General features: G+C 36.6%; 10 protein-coding genes across 10 annotated transcripts; 4 read left to right on the plus strand and 6 right to left on the minus strand.

Annotated features, from left to right (window-relative positions):
- Positions 1 to 206: 206 nt before the first annotated feature.
- Positions 207 to 1,674, minus strand: B0P05DRAFT_534934 (Gcp-like domain-containing protein; the record flags this gene model as incomplete). The annotated part of the gene is made up of 3 exons (XM_051577377.1): positions 207 to 594; positions 655 to 1,229; positions 1,275 to 1,674. Coding segments are annotated over 3 exons (1,159 nt in total), but the record flags the coding sequence as incomplete, so codon positions are not given.
- A 70-nt stretch (positions 1,675 to 1,744) lies between these two features.
- Positions 1,745 to 3,274, minus strand: B0P05DRAFT_595496 (Dbl homology domain-containing protein). Its single transcript, XM_051583109.1, has 5 exons — positions 2,649 to 3,274; positions 2,504 to 2,602; positions 2,149 to 2,454; positions 2,004 to 2,100; positions 1,745 to 1,950 (listed from the first exon to the last, which is right to left on the minus strand). Exons 1-5 carry the CDS (start codon positions 3,162 to 3,164, stop codon positions 1,838 to 1,840), a joined length of 1,131 nt encoding a protein of 376 aa, XP_051436557.1. The 5' UTR covers positions 3,165 to 3,274; the 3' UTR covers positions 1,745 to 1,837.
- Positions 3,275 to 3,495: 221 nt separating this feature from the next.
- B0P05DRAFT_570247 (uncharacterized protein) lies at positions 3,496 to 4,136 on the plus strand (the record flags this gene model as incomplete). The annotated part of the gene is made up of 3 exons (XM_051581298.1): positions 3,496 to 3,564; positions 3,676 to 3,852; positions 3,909 to 4,136. The coding sequence occupies 3 exons, from the start codon at positions 3,496 to 3,498 to the stop codon at positions 4,134 to 4,136; spliced, it is 474 nt and encodes a 157-aa protein (XP_051436558.1).
- A 269-nt stretch (positions 4,137 to 4,405) lies between these two features.
- On the plus strand, positions 4,406 to 4,813 carry B0P05DRAFT_466609 (uncharacterized protein; the record flags this gene model as incomplete). Its single annotated transcript, XM_051574347.1, has 1 exon — positions 4,406 to 4,813. A coding segment is annotated over one exon (408 nt), but the record flags the coding sequence as incomplete, so codon positions are not given.
- A 548-nt stretch (positions 4,814 to 5,361) lies between these two features.
- Positions 5,362 to 5,643, plus strand: B0P05DRAFT_585576 (uncharacterized protein; the record flags this gene model as incomplete). Its single annotated transcript, XM_051582454.1, has 2 exons — positions 5,362 to 5,380; positions 5,435 to 5,643. The coding sequence occupies 2 exons, from the start codon at positions 5,362 to 5,364 to the stop codon at positions 5,641 to 5,643; spliced, it is 228 nt and encodes a 75-aa protein (XP_051436560.1).
- Positions 5,644 to 6,494: 851 nt separating this feature from the next.
- On the minus strand, positions 6,495 to 7,983 carry B0P05DRAFT_534944 (camp-dependent protein kinase 10). The gene is made up of 4 exons (XM_051577378.1): positions 7,631 to 7,983; positions 7,405 to 7,573; positions 6,735 to 7,350; positions 6,495 to 6,683 (listed from the first exon to the last, which is right to left on the minus strand). Exons 1-4 carry the CDS (start codon positions 7,947 to 7,949, stop codon positions 6,561 to 6,563), a joined length of 1,227 nt encoding a protein of 408 aa, XP_051436561.1. The 5' UTR covers positions 7,950 to 7,983; the 3' UTR covers positions 6,495 to 6,560.
- A 3,356-nt stretch (positions 7,984 to 11,339) lies between these two features.
- B0P05DRAFT_534964 (uncharacterized protein) lies at positions 11,340 to 14,251 on the plus strand. The gene is made up of 7 exons (XM_051577379.1): positions 11,340 to 11,909; positions 11,957 to 12,051; positions 12,101 to 12,332; positions 12,379 to 13,452; positions 13,500 to 13,784; positions 13,841 to 13,949; positions 14,009 to 14,251. The coding sequence occupies exons 1-7, from the start codon at positions 11,733 to 11,735 to the stop codon at positions 14,107 to 14,109; spliced, it is 2,073 nt and encodes a 690-aa protein (XP_051436562.1). The 5' UTR covers positions 11,340 to 11,732; the 3' UTR covers positions 14,110 to 14,251.
- A 1,222-nt stretch (positions 14,252 to 15,473) lies between these two features.
- Positions 15,474 to 16,361, minus strand: B0P05DRAFT_534971 (uncharacterized protein). The gene has a single exon (XM_051577380.1). The coding sequence runs from the start codon at positions 16,079 to 16,081 to the stop codon at positions 15,572 to 15,574; it is 510 nt and encodes a 169-aa protein (XP_051436563.1). The 5' UTR covers positions 16,082 to 16,361; the 3' UTR covers positions 15,474 to 15,571.
- B0P05DRAFT_534973 (uncharacterized protein) lies at positions 16,311 to 17,491 on the minus strand. The gene is made up of 3 exons (XM_051577381.1): positions 16,926 to 17,491; positions 16,503 to 16,881; positions 16,311 to 16,455 (listed from the first exon to the last, which is right to left on the minus strand). Exons 1-3 carry the CDS (start codon positions 17,480 to 17,482, stop codon positions 16,345 to 16,347), a joined length of 1,047 nt encoding a protein of 348 aa, XP_051436564.1. The 5' UTR covers positions 17,483 to 17,491; the 3' UTR covers positions 16,311 to 16,344.
- A 1,465-nt stretch (positions 17,492 to 18,956) lies between these two features.
- Positions 18,957 to 19,376, minus strand: B0P05DRAFT_570253 (uncharacterized protein; the record flags this gene model as incomplete). Its single annotated transcript, XM_051581299.1, has 1 exon — positions 18,957 to 19,376. The coding sequence occupies one exon, from the start codon at positions 19,374 to 19,376 to the stop codon at positions 18,957 to 18,959; it is 420 nt and encodes a 139-aa protein (XP_051436565.1).
- Positions 19,377 to 19,458: the final 82 nt, after the last annotated feature.

Here is a 19,458-nt window from a genome sequence, read left to right on the forward strand (position 1 = left end):
TGAAATCCTTTCTTTCTCCTCTCCCCCCCCTTTTTTTTTTCTACGGCGTACTTTTAGGGTTGAAAGGGTCAGAGATAGGCAAAACAAAAGTTTTTCCGTGGGAACTTACTCATCCATCAATATACACACAAAAAAGTCACATTTATGCTTAATGAAACATTCAAGTCATTCAAAAGCTTTTTAATGAACAACATTCTGCTATTCTCATATAAAGGACATAAACTTTTCTTCTCTGTTTGTGAATAATCTCTCTTGTGATTTTTTTAGGCTTGAGTAAATCGAAGCAAACATGCTTGTCTATATGCAAACAGTGCTTCTCTGGAAGTATAAAAAGGGGTCAATCCCAAGAATGATTAGTCTACATCACATGGTTGCATGCTACTTTATTGATGTAACGTGGAATTCAGTATTCACTCTCTTTGCCTCAATGATTCAAGAGGCCATTTTGGTAAGGTGGTAATGGTATAATCGTCAATCAAACCAGCTTGCAATCGCTCTAATCCAGTCCAAGCAATCATGACACCATTATCAGTACACAATTGCGGAGGAGGACATATTAATGGTAGGTTGTATGACATTGCTAGGGTCTCTAATCTATTATTAACATTGATTAATATAAATAAGTAACACCAAATGAATGCTATCGTCACTTGCCTACTTCTAAATAACGTGTTACTCGCCACACCACCACTCACCACAAGTGCTGTCAAGGGCTTCTTGAATTGAATTAGCTCTTGTTCTAAAGCCAATGTAATTTTTTGTTCTAAATGACGAATGCAAGCCAATTGAAAAGCAGCAGCCATATCATTCACATCCTGTTGTTTGTTTAAGTCGACAAGTCGATCCACTTCAATCAACCTTGCAACAGCTGTCTTTAGGCCCGAAAAGCTAAAAGCAATCACTGACTTATTTCGCTCCAACATGGGCTTAGGTAAGCGAGAAAGAAATCGACCAGGATCGCCTTGCAAGGCAGCCTTTTCAAGCGCAGCTCCTGGGCCACCTCGTCTTCCTTTGATCCATTCCAAATTGAGCAAGCGAGCAGTCTTGTCGATCGCTTCACCTATTGCATTATCTAACGTTGTTCCCAATTGATTATAGTCTCCTATACTATTGGCTGTCAACAAGAGGGTATGTCCACCTGAGATCAATAATGTCATAAAAGGAAAGGCTGGATAAGGAGCATTTAGTGGGTTTTCGGTTGTGAGTCTGGCTGTCAAAGCATGCGCTTCCTATTGTTTCTATCAATATACCATTTCTTTTCTTTGTCTATTTACCATATGATGCACGCCAATCAATGGTTTCTTTGAGACTGCAGCTAATGTCTTGGCTGCATTGAGGCCTACAGGAAGACAAGGAGGCAAACCAGGTCCTCTAGTAACTGCAATAGCGTCCAAATCCTGTACAGATAAATTGGCTGAATCTAAAGCTTCACAGATAACACTAGGCAAGTTTCGAGAATGTCCCTTGCTTGCTAGTGTAGGTACTATGCCTCCCATAGGCTCGTGCAACTCTTGTTGACCACGAATAACTTCAGATAGAATTTCTCTTTCAGAAGTGACAACGGCTGCTGAAGTATCATCACAAGACGTTTCTATTCCCAATACTCGTAAAGGGCGTGCTCGGCTAGAAAATAACCTTTTTGCTGAATTAGATACAATGCGGGATAAATTCATTTAATGCAAAAGTAAAAAAATAAAAGAATTGCAACCCTTGCTTGGGATTCTATCATAATGTGACGCCTTTTTTGAATTAAAGAAATGCAGAATGTTTATTAAGATTATGTATTACGATGAAAAAAAAGAAAGAAAGGGTATGTATACAGTATGAATTATGCAGATCATGATGTTTTTTGTATTGCATTCATAGCATGTGCCAAAGCAAGATGACATTTAAGAGATCTTTGTATAAAATAAAAGTCAGGAGTCAAAGGATTAGAATGTTTGACAAGATCTAGAATGTTATTAATTAGCTTTTTTTTGTATAGTTATGTTAGTGATAAAAACCTTTCAGTAAGAGTCCATAACGTGTAATTCTTTGAATAGGAGCAATCATATAGTCGGACAATCCCATTCTATTTGTTTCCTTTTTACGCAATGAGTCCTGATTCAGTAAGTCAGACAAGATTTTTTTTTTTTTTTTTTTTTTTACCTGCACCAATTGTCTATATACAATGCTTCTGTCTGCTCTACCAATACACCTTTGTTGCTTGGAGAAATTTGCAGCATAGCGAATATAAATTTCGAGTTCTTCTTCTAGATCACAAAATACTTTCCCAATGGATCCATAGATTTCACCATTTTCAGTAGTATTAATGGCTTTATTTAGACCATTGACCAAGAGCGTAGAAAGTGTAATTAACTCGGGTATAAACGCAAAAATGGTTTGAATGTCTTTCAAATTGACTAATGGCCGAGGATATGTTGTGGCTGCTTCTAATAATGGATCCATAAACATCTACAGACAAAAAATAAATACAAATTGAGCTACGCGTCAAACAAATTACCTGTTTTATGATCAAGAGATGCTCCAAGTATGTCGTTTCTGTAGTGACCAATTCATTCAAGACAAAGTGTAATAAATGCGGTGATTGACCATGAGGAGTCTATATAATAATAAATTAGAATATTTCAAAATATGCTAAGACTAACCATTTTGGAATCCACAAGGTACTCATTGAATGTATTTTTCCAAATTTCAATACCCTCCTTTTCGCTATTGCTTAATGCTTTTTTGTTGAGATAAGGTTTTTCTGGCGTCAATGTACGTTTAAGTCGCGCGGATAATGATTTTTGATGTTGAGTATGACTGGTAATTAACAAAGATGGGGCGGAATCCGAATGGGTAAGTGTACAAGGAGAAGTGATAATATCAGATCGAGAAGATCTTGCAACAGGCCGAGCATCTTCGTTATTGCAGTTTCGTTTGAATAGACTTGTCTCAAGAACAGACAGTGAGCGGCGTGCAGGATTATTGGTGTATTTTTTCTTTAGATCATTTACTGCTTTCTGAATTGGTTTCACTTCCAACTGCTGAGGAAAAGGAATGGACTGAACAGGTTCAAAAGTAATTGGTTGACTATCGGAAAATAAGTTGTCAATGGTATCAGATGCCCATTGCTTTGTCTCGTATGCAGTATCCTCATCAACTGGAAAATGAGGTGGCATAATGATCTAAAGAGAGTGAACTTGAGAGTTGTACAGGAGGGCAAGGCGCCTACACAATTTCAATTAATGAGTTTCCAAAAAAAAACAAGAAAGAAAAGAAAGAAGATAAAGAAAGGGCAATGAATACCACGCAATAGGTTGTACAGTTTTATACAGTAAGAATGGTACACTATTTTCATTAATTATTGGAAATAAAAAATTGAAACACAGGCCAAAAAAGATGTTCTGATATTTGATATAAGGTTATCTTCTTCACCTCTATTCTACTGTTACACTCACTCTCATCATTGCATAGATTTAAAGCAAAAAAATAAGCAAATATGAGTTGACAATGACTCTTTCCAATAACCAATCACAAGAGATTATAAAGTGGAAACATGTCACTACGCCAGCACCTGAGGTACCAAACACTCCAGTATCAGTCTAACCCTCTCCTGAGGCGGATAAGGGCTCAATTGTTGAGAGTACTGCTAAAGCAAACGACCACGATGATACTGACCACGCCGTGTAGGAAGTTGAATCAGAATTTGGATTAGATTCCGAAACCAAGCCTAGAGAAATTAAAGCATTCAAACTAAAGACCAAAGTTACTACCAACACCCGAGATACTCCTGGTGTCCCAGACTCAATTCCTCTAGATTCATCCCTCGAAACACCCTCAGGCCTGAATTCTCAACTGAATCATGCCGTATCAATGCCTACCATTAACAATGGGTGAAATTGATTCAAATGAAACCAGAACAGAATGATAAACGCTTTACTCAATTCGATCAGCATATGAAATTCTCTACACAAATTGACCGGCAGGAGGGACACTTTTCCCAATTGGAACAACTTATGCGTAACAACCAACAATTGGAAGCTGCTATAGCAAGCGCCAATATGAAAATTTGTCAATTGGAAACTCAATTGCAGCAAGCCTTAGAATCACAACAAGATACTGAGATACTCACTACCCCCAGCTCTCGATAACTCCGAAGTACCAGCTACTCTGGATTGGGCGCTGGATCCACCAGCCTCAAGCTATGCCTCTGTAGCCGCATCCGGTCAAAAGATAAATCCGACACCAAAGGAAACTCAAGAGCTCTCTGCTCAATCCGCGCCCAAGACAAAAACCGTCTCCAAAAAACCCCAAGAGGACTATTGGTAAACAGCGACAAGCAGCCGCTAAAGTATTTACAGCACCTGCAGAATATGATCCGCCCTCATTTTCCGATGAAAATGGTAACTATGCTCCTATATTTAAGTATGTCTACCTTCCAAACAGATTTAGAGATCAACTTTCAACAATGCGTAACAAGTTCCACAAATTGGGTGTCGCTTCTAGCCGCATTTTGGACATTCATTACCCAGCACGAGGAATCGTTGCGGTTCTCATTCATATCGGGTATTCTAATGAATTCAATAGACTTTCAGACAAATGGAAGATTGTACTTCTCCACGATTTCAATCCATTAGATATTCAACACCTTCGTGATCGCAAGCTCCTCGAAACTTCGACAAGTGACGAAGAGCGTGCAACAAAATTGAAGGAGATCCACCAACAACGACTGACCCGTACTTTAGAATATATGCGAGAGCATGTTCGCCTACCAGTGGCCTTTGATTTTATTTTTCGAGGCTGGCTCACTGCAAGTAAGGCTCAATGAGCCTTCACAGATGGGACCTTTCGTATAAAATAATAATTGCCCCGACAAGACATTCGCAAGCGAAGAAGATATCTCTATACATCGTTGTTTATGCTTCCTATCCTTTTTTCTATATTTTTCATAACTTTATGGTTTTGTTTGCTCCTTTCTTTCTTTGAACTGATGGTTAGACATTTACCCCATAGGTCCCAGTCTTGATAGCCATACAAATAAGAATATAAACTTTTACTGAGAGCCTGACTAGCGATTTTGCCAACTTTTTAATTTCAAAATCTGGGCTATACGAAGAAATGCATAATTACTTTTAAAGAAACTGACGCACAAGTAGTTCGATTTGTTGACAATGTCTACTGTGTCGATGATCTGAACAATAATGAAGTTTACCAAACAAAATTGGCTACTACGCAAGAAGTGTTTGATATAGTGGATAAATATATATCCATATTTGAAAATAAAGCATCTCTTTTGTTCGATGATGTTCAGTTGAAAACGTTATTTTTACGGGCCAAAAAAAACATGCATCAAATCGTAGAAGAGAGCTTTATGTCATGAAGGAAATCTATCATGGTAATATCACACTGCTAAGCCTGAACATTGGCTAGTGTGTGTATTTTTTTTTAGATTGCCGAATTATCAACAATCTTGAATTTGAAAATATAGGATATGTCAGGGAATCACTTATCACAGACAATGCTTCAGTTGACGAAGACGAGGAAGAAAATGTGGTGACAAGCTCCAAGAGCCGCTTGTTACCACATTGGAGTCCGAGTCGAATTCAACAAGAATTGTTGAAGACACAACCAACAATTTGGATAGCAAAGGCTACTTAAATCAATGATCAATAATTTGCGTTCTCGTTTTTTCACTATACGGATTTATGTATCTGTTTGTTTACATTTACCAACGTCTTTATGAGAACAAGATTCAGAAAATGATGGAGCTTTTGAAAAATCAAACAATATAGATGGAGACACTTAATCCCTGGATCTCAAGATTTATTTGAAAGAGATGAAACAAGAAAACAGAGCAATTCTGCCGCTAAGTAACCAAAGCATTCGTAAAATAATACTAGAAGACCTTCCATTGCAAATGCATTGGTGCCTTGTAAAATTGTGTCCATTGACGGGGCTTGATGCTAATGTTGAAGTCGCTTGGCATTAGCCTGTGAGGAACATCTGGTTCAAAATCATACATAGCAGAATTCTCAGCAGACAATCCTTACATCGAAGAAGAATAAAAGACAGAAAATGATCAGTCCATCTGCTGCAATGAAATAGAAGATACTAAACACTTACAGACTTCTTGTGGTAATAAGACAATGATTTGGCAAAATACATTCAACAAGTTTCTTGGTTACCCAATCGACATCAATGCAGGTAGAATATCTCAAAATATTAAAAACCTCACACTGTCGAAATATCTCATCTGCAACTTAGATGTAAACATTAATATATACGGCTTCTTTGCAACAATCATTAGATCAATTGGGTATAGTTATTTTCAGAAATACTTCCACGGACCCCGCCAAATCTGCAAAAGAGTAAACAAAGAAATACTGAAGATATCTAAAATGAAAAAAAAAAATAGCTTATGATAGTTATATGGTAAGTCACTTCACTCTGTGTACACTTGACCATCCTTTCAATGTTTTTTGTTCTTTATAAAGAAATCGAATTTATACCTTGTATTTTTGAAATTGAGTATTTAATGAAATTAGATGATATTTACAATATATAAAAAAATATAGCTAAAAGTCAGCAAATAATTCGTGAAAAGGATCTCCTTTAGTCTGTTCGGTGAGTTGTTCATTGGGGTACTTTTCAAAATTACTGGTATCATAATCATTTGAATGAGCTGGTATAATGGGTGCCTACATAAAGATTATGTTTACATAATAGTCATAACAAAAAAAAAAAAATACCCTCACTGTCTTAGTCATCAATCCATGCCAATTAGTGCTACGAAACCATTTGTGCCTCTTGACATCATCTGCCCCACCTCTTAGATTTCCCAATCGTCTTGTGCGATCAATGACAAGTAGCTTTTTCAACATGTCTTTGCTAACACTATCAAAATAGTTTGGGTACTGTACTTTGCCACCCAAAATACGCTCATAGATCCCAAAGTGATTGTCGTCATAAAACGGTGGATATCCTGCCATCATTTCGAATATGAGAATGCCAAGTGACCACCAATCAACTGATTTGCTATGTCCTTTACTCTGGATAATCTCTGGCGCAAGATACTCTGGAGTACCACAAAGTGTCCATGTCCTGTCTACAACCTTTTTAGCAAATCCAAAATCAGTGATTTTTACATATCCTCGATTGTCTAATAGTATGTTCTCTGGTTTGAGGTCACGATAAATAATATCCTTTGAATGGAGGTATTCCAATGCCAGCACAATCTCAGCAGCATAAAACCGTGCTGTATCAGCAGGAAAGCGACCTGCTTTACGTAAATGTCGAAACAATTCTCCACCAATAACGTATTCTTGGAGCATAAACAGGCTCTGACTATCTTGAAAAGTACAGTATCTAATGTGTGTTATGAATCACATGAAAGCGGCTGTATATATAATGCATACGTACAATTGAACGATAAAAGGAAAGTTGAGTTGTGACAAGACTTGTCTCTCAGAGTTGATATGCTCTACTTGTTTCAGCCTGACAATATCAGCTTTTTTTAATACTTTGATAGCATAATATTTCTTGGTGTTTTTTTGTTTGCTTAGCCAAACTCTACCAAAGGTACCGGTGCCTGAAAATAACAGTGGTTTAATTAGACTGGTCATGGGCAACATGTATCACAACGAACCAAGTGTCTCTATTAACTCATAATCCCGGATATTCAACGCTGGATAAGGATCAAATATAGGAGGCTGATTATGCCAATAAACAAGCTCCTCTTGATGTGCTTCCCATTTATCATTTTCTGTATTTATAGTACAATCGTTCTGTTCGTCTTTCTTGTTCCATAAGCCTTGTATTGTTACTGTCGGGCTAAAAGAAAGAGACGCCAGAGAAGATGACTTTCGTGAAGTATGAAGGTACTCTCTAGAAGCAATCTCGTTTGCTGGCTGGTCGTTTCGCTTTAAAAAAGAGGATACAAAATTTGTTACAAGTTTAAGTGGCATATTCTAATAACAGGAAAGACAAAAAGAAAAAAAAGAGTGTGCGCACACTTTATTCGGAAATGTTTAAGACATTTTTTGAAAAAGGAAAATTTTACACAATGGGGGGGGGGCATCATTTGAGACAAGAACAGTATAGAAGGAGTAAAGAAGAATAGAACAATATCTTAGAAAAAGAAGTTCTTACAATATAAAGAATTGGTTGCATTTTTATTGAAACCAGTGATTGCATTATTTATATTTAAGCAAAAGAAAGATAAATTAAAAGTGTTAATATGTTCATAAAGCAAGTTGCTCACGAATGCTTACCAAGCGTAAGTAGGGTGATGCAGTACCATGGGTGCTTGATGAAGTGATGACTGTTTTATTAACTGAAAGCACTAAAGCAATAATACGCAAGCAAGAGAAACAAAACACTGGCAGTAGCGACAGTATCAGATATCATACAAAGAGACAAAAATCGTACTGATATAAACAACATAGAAGCCCGTTTCCATCAGTAGTAGGCAATACCAAAAATGATCTTCAGTGGCTAATGATCGTTAGATTCATGTACCATATGGAAACTAGGAAGAATAACGAAGGCGTATCCAGGCTAAATGATTTGAGACCAGCAGTAGATATTGAGCATAGTTTATATGGCAGAATTTAGCACAGCCAGCACAACGCAGTAAATCATTTGCAAGAATAACGAAAGCCAATGGATAACTAATATGAGCCTAGTTGGCTTTAAATGGAATGTAAGGCTCCAATGTTCTTGCTAGCAACGACATACTTGCAGCTCATTTTCAGACAAATTAGAGCGTATATCTGTAGAATCTTCTTTGATCAATACCTCTGCTTCACAAGGCAACATGCTTTTGACAACACCTTTCAAATCATTCGACCTTTGTCCATTAGCATCATCATCTGCAGCTTTCAAAGCATCATCTCCTTCAACCACGTCGTTTTCATCTGTACTTGAGTAGCCCTCTGGAGAAGTAGTAAGAATAATATTTTTAGCATCCGTTACTGACGTGTGAGAAGCAACATGTTTAGAAGTAGTTTGAGTTCACATAAATGCTTCACCTTTGCCTTCTTCAATTTCAATCATTGTGCTTTGCTGCCTAAGTATTTTTGCTCTAAATGTCATAAGATGTATCACATATCAATCTTTCTAAATTATCTAGCTCTAGTTTGAGTGCCAAATAACATAGGAAAATAGAAATAGAAGTATTTTCTAACGTAAATGTGAGGGTAAAGGGACAAGATACACCTGATGGTATTGTGCGGAGATTGAAAACGGAAGACAACTCCAACTTTCCTGCCGCATCAAAAATCGAGCAGCAGTTTCACTTGCAGGCCTACAGTAAAGCATCCAATGCCAAGATTAACTACCATAAAGTGCGAACAATCTCTCTCTCTGACCACAATCTAGATGACAAATGGCTGACTACTCTACAAGCCATTGGCATTTTCAAGATATGGTGCCGTACAGATGCTGAACCCATTATCTATTTAGGTTTTCCCCTTATCCAATCCTTGGACCAACGCGCTCACTTTTTTCGTCCCTCACTCGATCACTGTCTCAACTGGCGGATATTCATGCCTCACGCAATATTTCTGTTGTTGGTAGAGCTACAGTTGCCAGTTCACTTTTGTTGTCTAAATGCTGGTATATTTTGCGAGTGATCCCTACCACTCAAGCAATCCTTAATACCATTCGAACTGTCATTACTTCTTTTGTCAACCGGCAAATCTTTCCTCGCATTAGTTAGCAAACGATGGCTGCCACAATGTGCTGCCAGACAATGGATGCTATTCCTAGGAAACAGTACTCATATATGCCAAACCCTATCGAATACTTTTTACTCCCATTACGCTCAATTGCTTTGCCATCTGACACCTTTGAATTGCCTCTCAAGTTACGCACAGTAGCAGTTTCCTACCTATATGAGTACCATTCACAAGGTCACTATTTGGCACCAATACCAGTTTCTTCCTTTCCCTTGGATATCCGTCGTAGTGTTAGAAAATACCTTCAAGCAGTGAATCAAAGTCATTGTCAACTGGAACCATTCTTTGGTCAATGCCTTGTTCGTACTTGATTAGACTTACACAATTCTGTGCATATTCCTGCAATTCAGCGGTCTCTTGGTTTCTTTTCTTTTGTGCGTATGTTGAAACTGCCTTTAGACAATGAAAATTTTGTGGCCATACTTTCCGTAAGGTCATCACACAAGCTGCCTTGTCTAATATTATTGCTCGGCAAGAAGTCTCGTCTGCTGCTTGGAAGTACTTTTGGTGCATACCTATCACAACATTGCAGAGAAATGTGATGTATCGATTTCTGACTCGCAAGATTCCCACTCGCTTATTTCTATCCAAGATTTTTCCTGCTCGCTTCCCTACTGCTGCCTGCATTTTGTGTGGTGATCAGGAGACTGTGTACCATTTCTTCTTTCGCTGCCCCCAAAAATTTCCATTCTGGGATGCCTTGATCAGGGAATTTTTGTGGCCAGGCACCTCTCTGGATCTAGTCTCTTATGCACTTGCATCTTTCAATTTTTCTCGGATTTGGTTTCAAACTAACTGTCCTCTTTCAGTAGCCATGGTAACCTTGATCGGTCTCTCTGAAATCTGGAAGGCCCATTGGACCCATACCATGCAGAACCAGCCACTCCATTATCTCTCTGTTCTTCACAGCACTCGCTATCAAATTAAGCGTATAGCTGCTAAAAATGACCTTTCATCTTGAGAGGTCTTTTCCCGCAATAGCTGCTCTTCTTTCCTTTTATATTTTTCTACTTTCTTACTATCGTACCAATTTTGTTTTTCTTTATATTTTCTTACAATAAATAATTGTCGAGCACCTCTTTTAGTGGGTCCCTCCCAAGACCACTAATACGTGCGGCAAATAAAATCATTAAAAAAAATCGAGTTTTTGCTGAGAACTGCATAAAGACGCAGCTATTCGGCTTTGGTGTAGTGACAAAAGTTGTATATCTTTGTCTTCTGAGTCTATTGATCTAGGAAAACAACAATTTTGCTGCAAAAATCTTGAGAAAATACGTAAAAATGTTTGCAAAGTTTTCTGCTTATATCTCCTCATTCTTATGGTACAATTGGCAATTAAATACATTTATCAAGAACCAGAGCTTTTGACGCACATGATGATTTTCATGGATAATACTCTTTGGTCCAGAGGTTATTTTGGCCATTTTGAACATATTCGATTTCTTGATTCAAATCGATATCAAATGTACCATAGATGCTAGTAAAAATATTTTGTAGGTATTTAGAGCATTTATACGTGTAAAAAATAGGCTTTGTAGTGCCTTTGTTTAGCTATGCAAGATCGCGTATCAATTTGTCCTTTTGATGGGCTCAATCTCATCGTGAGCTAAATCAAGGTATCCAGAGAATCTGCAGACTTACGGTAGAGAAAGCTTATTTATTTTAAAAGCTAAGATATTTTGTGCATAATTTAATGAAATGATTACAACTTGCGCTGGAAAGAACTAAAATAAACTTGTTTTTTTTTTTATGAAATGCTAGCAGCTACTGCCGTTTCAAAATCAGTACAAACTTGCAGAAATGATTACTTCACAGAGTCGATATTGGAGTGAATTGAGTGGCTTCATATAATTAAGTCTTTTACAAGTATAGAAAAGTCAATCCGTATAAAGAAACCATAGCATTATGATGGGAAAATAATGCTTTTGTACATGCAAGTATTAAAGCACCGCTTCTCTGATAACTGTAAAAAGTCTTTCTTCCTCTTTTCTTCTCTCTATTCTCCTCCAAATGAGCGATATACCTGTTAGACGCTTGGACCAAATCAAGCGGCAGTTAAACTTAACACCATCACCTATGTCTCTTGAGGCGCCCAAGGATATGGCACGAGAAAGAAACAGCGCAACGTTTGATATTCTCGCCCTGTCTTATTTATGGGTGGATGGAGAAGAAAACTACAGACAAATGGTATACATAGGAAACAAAGTACAATAAAATAATTTAAACGGACATAGAAAAGGGCTTTTGATTTTATTGAAAAAGATCCAGAACTTGTCGTTCAGCCCCCTAAAAACATTTTGGAATTCACGAGAGAAGAGTCCAGAGAATTGTACAGACATTGCTTAGACACATGTGTGCATGACTAACTTTGAATGTAGTACAATGGGACAACTTCATAGGCTAGCGAATCTCTCTAGGGAAATTCAAGACAAGAAATTTACGCAGCTTGTTTACAAAGCAGTTTTTCATTACTCTGAAAGTTGCGCTTTGCGTATGGGTGTTCATGAAGCCTTGTTTCGTAATGCCATTCAAATGCTTGGAAACAAAGAACAGCAACAAGAATGGGTGCCAGATATTGACGAGCATCGTGTCCTTGGATGCTTTGCCATGGTACAAAATACACCCACAGGGTATTGTGGCTGATCCTCCTTTATAGACAGAGCTTGGACACAGCTCAGCTTTACGTGACATTGAGACAACTGCAACTTATGATCAAGATAGAGATGAGTTTATTATCAACTCTCCCAGTATTACTTCAACCAAATGGTGGACTGGACTCGCTGGTCAAACAGCCACACACACAGTGGCCATTGCTCAAACCATTGTTCATGGAAATAATGTTGGTCTCAACTGGTTTATTGTTCAATTAAGAGATACAAAAACAGGCTCATTATTACCTAACATTCAAGCAGGTGACGTTGGATCCAAAATAGGCCACCAAGGTGTTGACAATGGCTGGATTCAGTTTCGACAAACGCGTGTTCCTCGAAAACAGATGCTCATGAGATGGGTAAGTATGGGTCCCCAAGGCAATTTCAAGACAGCACCCAACCCTGCTGTTATGTATGCTACGCTAATCCCTGAACGAGTTTCCCTTGTTATGATTACAGTCACGCTTGTCACACAAGCATTGGTCATTGCCGTGCGCTATGGTGTTACTCGACGCCAAGGGACTAAAAATCAACAAATTATGTCTTATCAATCACATTATGTCAAATTGTTGCCTGCTATTTCTTTTATGTATATGATCCAAATGTCTTTTAGAACACTTGATATGCAGTTTTCTATCTTGACAGCTGATGGCAAGATGGATCCAGAAGTTTACTTGAATCATATGGGTGATATGCATTTCATCTCTGCTTCTCTTAAAGGGCTCTCAGGTGCTTATGCAGCAGAAATACTTGAGATATGTCGCCGTTGCTGTGGTGGCCATGCTTATTCTAGTTATAATGCGCTTGGAAGCCTTATTGCTGACTTTGGTGTCATGACGACTGGAGGAGGCGACAATGTTGTCTTACTTCAGCAGGCAGCACGTTATTTATTGTATCGCTTCAACCAGATAATGGAGTTTGACGATTTTGTTGAACTGAAATATGAAAGCTCATTGCATTATATAAAGCATGCTAAAGAATTACTCAAGTTAAATTCTTGGCCTGTATCTGCGATGCATGATTGTGTTCAAAATTTCGATCTGATCAAACAAGCATTGTATACAATTCTTGTGAAAAGAGCAAGTATTCTCAATCAGCCATGCAATCTAATTTTCTCTTTTGGTAGCTCAATAGCATTCAGCAGGCATTGAATCAGGATGCAACTCATGAAGATCTTTTACTTGAATGTGTTAGAGTGGCCGAGCTTCATTGTGCAGCTTTTTTGTTTGCTGATAATGTCAAGAGGTTCTCAAGCACAACTACTGGCTTATCAAAGGATTTGCTTGAAATAGTGAGAAAGATGGTAGCTTTATGGGGTCTTCATACGCTTCGCTCTTATGGAGACCAAGGATTTATTGAAGGCTTTCTGAGTCCTAAACAAATGAAGGATATTGAAAATGAATACAAACAAGTAAGTTCAAATCATTGATCTTTGCTCGTCTGACTGAATCAATCTTTACTAAAAAGATGTGCAAAAGCATGCGATATGAAATTATTGGCCTTACTGATGGCTTTGGTATACCTGATTTTATACTGAAGGCACCCATTGCGCGATATGATGGTGATATTTACCAACGTAAGTACATGAAATCACAGGAAGAGTAACGACTTGACGTATTTGATGTTCCTTTTCAGCATATCTCGAAACGGTTCTACAAGCTTCTGGAAGCATTGGGACTGTATCTTATCACTCAAAATATATAAAGCCCTTAACTGAAAGATTTGGAAAGAATTGAATTATGACACCATTTTTTTTAGTCTCCTCTGTCTTTTGATAATCTCTAACCAAAACAGGAAAACTTTGACAGATTGTTTTCCCTTTTCATTTTCGTTTATATACAAATAAAAACGTTTGCCTTCTTTTTTACATGATTGCATGAGCATATAAAGACTATCACACAATACTGAAAGTAAAAGAAAAGTTCACTTTAGAAATGCCTTGTTAAGAAAATAATTATCTTTGTAAATTAATCGATATTTCTTATGAGGATGACATTTCATTAAAAGACGAAAATTCGAAGAAAGAGAAGCAAAAGTCGCTTTAAATAAGTGTTTGGGTTTATCGATAAAAAGTCACGATAAGACGCTAAACTAGTGTAATGTAAACTGACTCATTTTGTCAACTGAACTTCAATTTTCTACTTTCTATTGCAATGACAGTCTTACATAATAATCAGAAGACAAATGTTTGTGCTTTTATGCGTAAAAAAAAAGCAACAGACCTATATGCGCAACTTCGGCACTTATTAGTCAATTGCGCCTTTCTCAAATGTCTATGTCTAAGGATGATGAGGGCAGTAATTAAGGGTGAACCCTTACATTCACTTTGCTCTCAATAATTGAAATGAATCATGATAGAGTCGCTCAACAAACATATCAAGCTAAACTCAAGCATAGTATATGATGCATTTAACACCCCCCTTTTTTCTCAACTCTTAGCAACATAACATTGGTGCAAGCAATATTGTAGACAAATCTTATTTTCTTACAATATAAACAATCTTTTCTAACATTAGTATTCAATTATACACTGATCCGAAATAAAAATTAGCCTAATTTTTTTGTCATTCAAACTCAGGAACAAAGGTATCACGATCCAAGAGCTCTTTAATGTAAGTAACAATATAAATATTATTTATGCATCTCATGTTCTGCTTAATTTCTAGAATTCAATATTTTTTTTCCACACGAATTTTTTTCAATAAAATGCATATAAGCATTTATATGCTTAAATGCACATTAAATTCCCTCTTTTTTAGCGGCATTCAAGGGCATGACTTTGGTATGTATAGGTTTTGATGGCACCCCTTGAAAACCCTGTATAGTTGAATAATTTAAACTGAGGAAAATGAATTTATGGGAATTACTAAATCAAAATAATTAATTTAATATGTGTTTACTATGTATTTCACACCCTTAAAATGCAAGTTTCTTTTCAACTATTATGAAGTCTCGATATACTAAAATGGCAATGATAAAAGAATGTCATTTATACACACTTTCCAAGCACAATTGAAAACGATGGAAAAAAATAGGAGATGAATATTTCAAAGCTGACCGAGATAAATAAATGAATCACAAAAAAAGACAAGCTAGTCTATTTGATATGAAAATGTCGTTTAATTAAAGGGAAACAAACATAAAAATGCATAGCAATGAATGATGATGGATGATGAAAAGAAAAAAATGTTAGATTAACTATTTCTCTTGAATGGGATCACTCTTGATAGCCATGGTTGCCTTGTATTCATCATAAGCAGGTGGTGCATTCTCTTGATTATTGAAGCGTTCTTTTTCTCGCATGGGTAAAAATGAAGGTGGTCGAATAGAGCTGGGTCTCATGATTTGTTGCTTTGAATCAGGAACAAATGGTGAAGATGCATTTCGAAAACCGTATACTCTTTGAAGAAAAGATTCTCGCTTTGATTTCTTTTTGTCTTTATGAGGCGTCATGATAACGTACGAAGGTGATTGTTGGATTTGATATCCGTCTTTTACCATTGCAGGTTGATAAACTCCTAGCAGTTGTTGTTGTTGTCGCTGTTTGACTAAAAATTCTTCCTGAGCTTGAAGGCGTTGTTCAAGATCAAGTAATTCTCTTCGCCTGTCATTCGCCTTGCTCATCAAAATGTAAATACCAATAAGTGCAAGAGTAAATATGATGGCGACTATCACTATAAACAAAATTTGGTTTGAATTAGGTGCCATTATGTGCGAAGAACTGATTTCTATGTAAATAAAAGGAATTGTGAGGAGAGGTTTGTAAAAGAGAAGAAGAAAGAGAGGTCGAGAAAAAAAAAGATGGCACTCTTGCCGCTTTTAAATCCTGATTTTGTCCCTAAAAAGAAATCCTTGAATATTTTTGAAGGATGTAAGAGATTTTTCTCTTCGTTCGTCAAAAGGGATGAAAAAGAAACATAAACAAGACTCAACTCACATATCTACATAACTGTAAAGCTTTATGATTATGATTATAATTCATTATGTGGTAAGGGATCTAATTCTAAATATTCTGCAGTAAATGTACGGAAAAGAACTGATAAGTTTTCAACTACATTATCGTCAATACAATCTGCATTGTCCTATGAATGATATTCAGTGCACAGTAAATACATAGAGATAACCTTACAAGTCTATTGTGCCAAACATTAGGGAACGGGTGAGGGATCATATGTAAAATATTGACTCCACGCATCAAAAATGGAACGTGATCGTCTCCTATTGCTTCCCCTCTGAATGTCAAGAAAGAGTTTGGATTGAACATTGATACTAAATCTTGACCCGTTTTTGAAGACACAGTCTTGAGAATAGACTGGTTATTAAGTCGATTTTCTAAATTTATCAGTTGGTCATATAGCCAACTTGTTGATCGATACAAGTTGGGAAATTGTGTGTTGGCTACGCCCAAAAGATCGAGTAATACCATCACTTCAATCTGGTCCAATCTGTTTCTCATTGTCTTGGTTGGGCTAGATACAATGGAATTCTCCCAAAGATTTGCTAAATGTCTATATAGTTCTAAGTAAAGTTTATGCGCCCAGAACTTATTTACCTCGCTCCATAAATTGAGTCTGTGGGACTCCATTGCTGGAATGCTTCTTCTCCGTCAAAGAAAATCATTTGAAGCGTCTTGTCTTTTTGTCTATAGTGAACAGAATTATCTGACATCATATCGTTCATGACTTCTGCAATGTTCATCAAGATACCACAAGGAATCGCACTGTCTGTGGCGCCAATAAATTCAAAATCAGGCGAATACATAGAATCATAATGGGCTGCTAAAACAAGCCTCGTTGGCTTATCAGGGTTATGCGTAACAATAATATTAGCAAAAGACTTGTTTCCAAAAGGTGTTGTGTCTGAAAATTCATCCAATTCAACATGCCAACCTAGAGACTTAAAGTGTTCGACAATGAATTCTCTCACTTGTCTGTTCCCTGGTGTGTCTGAGACTCTTTCGATCAATAAAGGCTTCATAAGGTTGCCGTTGACTGAAAGTCTTGTTGTATTTGTAAACTTGGATAGGTGACGAAGTGCTTCATTTGGCAATTCTCGATAAGCTAAAACAAGAGGAAGCACAAAAAACAACAAGCGTGCTAAAAAAAGCATATTTTTTTTAAAGAAAGGAAAAGAGAAATAAAAGAAAAGGCCATTTGTTTTATCCATTCAACGCGAAATTTAAATTCAGATAGTAAACAACTAGGACAGCTTTAAGTGTGTTAAAATTTTAGCAGTCTTAAACATATTATAAATAGAACATCTTGACACAAAGAATACAAAGCGTAGACTTCTACTATGTGAAAGCACAAATAAGGCTGCAAGTAGATACGATGTATTCATTCGCGTTGATCGAATTAAAGGCAAATTGAACGATACATTAACTTTCATTTATTTTCGATAGGAGCAACTATAGAACAAGAGCACTAAAAGTATACAAGCCTGTTGGTTGTCTAATTGTAGATCTATTGACTAAAGCTATTATCATAGTTTCCCTCTTGTTTGTGTTTCTAGGCGTATTTACTAGCAGAAACTACTCTTTATGACTTATTTAAAAATTGAAGGAGGATTCTATAACACACAATACATGTTGTTTTATGCATGGATACTTGTGTCACTATAAATTATTTATACTCCATTGCATTTATATTCTGGACTTGCTTAGGTTTAGGAAACTATTATCTTATTCTATAGCAGTAAACTATAATTAAAGTAGTGAAAGCTATGTTGTAGCTACGTCTTAATACAAAGTTTGGTTATTATCATCTTTTGTTATTATGCAGTGGTAAGTAGAACTGAGGCAAAACTACGAGGCACATAATGATGGCAACTTTGGCACTAAAATAAAGGTACATCTCAGACTTGTGTCTACTGTTTCCAGAAACTTCAAAATCCTAAGCAATTAGTCAAAAGGCAGGGAACAATACGATACAGAAGCATGAAAGGTGCCCTTAGTTTCTTATAATCCTGAATGTCCCTTAGTCAAGAATGGTCGTAATATAAGTGGAAAAGATAAGGTATCTGCTTTAGCCATTGCTATCTCAGGCATAACCACTTTGCTCTTTCACAAAACTCTTCGTGCTTTCTCCTCAAGTGTCACTCACTCCAATATTGAACTAAATTTGAAAACGGCAGCCTTCTGTACACGAAGCGGTGTATCGGTCAAGAGTTTAACATCTCTTTAGCGGATTAAGTAAGTATTTTATTCATTTTTACTTTATAGCTGCTAAAATCTTAACATTTTTAAAGTTTGCGAAACAACTACATTTGAAATCAAGATTAACTGATCTACCAGCAAGATTATAATAAATGGAATTTTTCTGGTTTAAACCCTAGATGAAAGAGTATATCTACATTCCTATTGATTTGGAACCAAAAAAGAAAAAAAAAATGTATAAGAGAGATGTTCATTCAAAAATAACTTTAAATGATCTAAACAGAATGCAAAACCGGTGTACAAATCTAATGCAACTTTGAATGATTTATTGATAAGACGATAGAAAAAAGCATGACCTATCAAAGGTCATGCTCGAATAAAGAAAAAAGATTATTGTATGCTTGAAATGGAGAGAAGAAAAGAGGGTATTCAATGATAAAGTTGAAAATGATTTGATAAATTGCCTTGGGAATGAAAACGACGTTGACATATGGAGCATCTTAAAGAACTTGATAAAGATTGTCGGCGTATATGACTGTTTAATTCGAAAACGGATTTGTCCGAAAAATAAGAAGTAGGAGACACTTCCTCTTCCTCTTCTTCATCAAACCATACTCCAGTTGGAGAAGATGTCTGTGATAATGCAATCATAATACGTCTTTCTTCATATTCTTCAAGCGGCCATTCGGTATTTCTATTTATTAAACTTGATGTTGAGATAGTACTTGGTCTGTTGCTTATAGTATTATTTGTGTTATTTGTATTAGTATTATTAGTAGTAGAAGTATTTGTGGTAGTAGAAGTAGTGGTAGGTGTAGTTTCGGTCAAGTAAAGAGGAGTAGAGTACATTTTGATAATAAAAAAAAAGAAGAAAGAGAAAAGAAAGACGTATATTGCAAAATTCTAATAAATATGATTTTTTTCTCTCTTT

The sequence above is a fragment of the Gilbertella persicaria genome (assembly GCF_025201335.1).
Source record: "Gilbertella persicaria strain CBS 190.32 chromosome Unknown B0P05scaffold_12, whole genome shotgun sequence".
In the NCBI taxonomy this organism is placed as follows: Eukaryota; Fungi; Mucoromycota; class Mucoromycetes; order Mucorales; family Choanephoraceae; genus Gilbertella; species Gilbertella persicaria.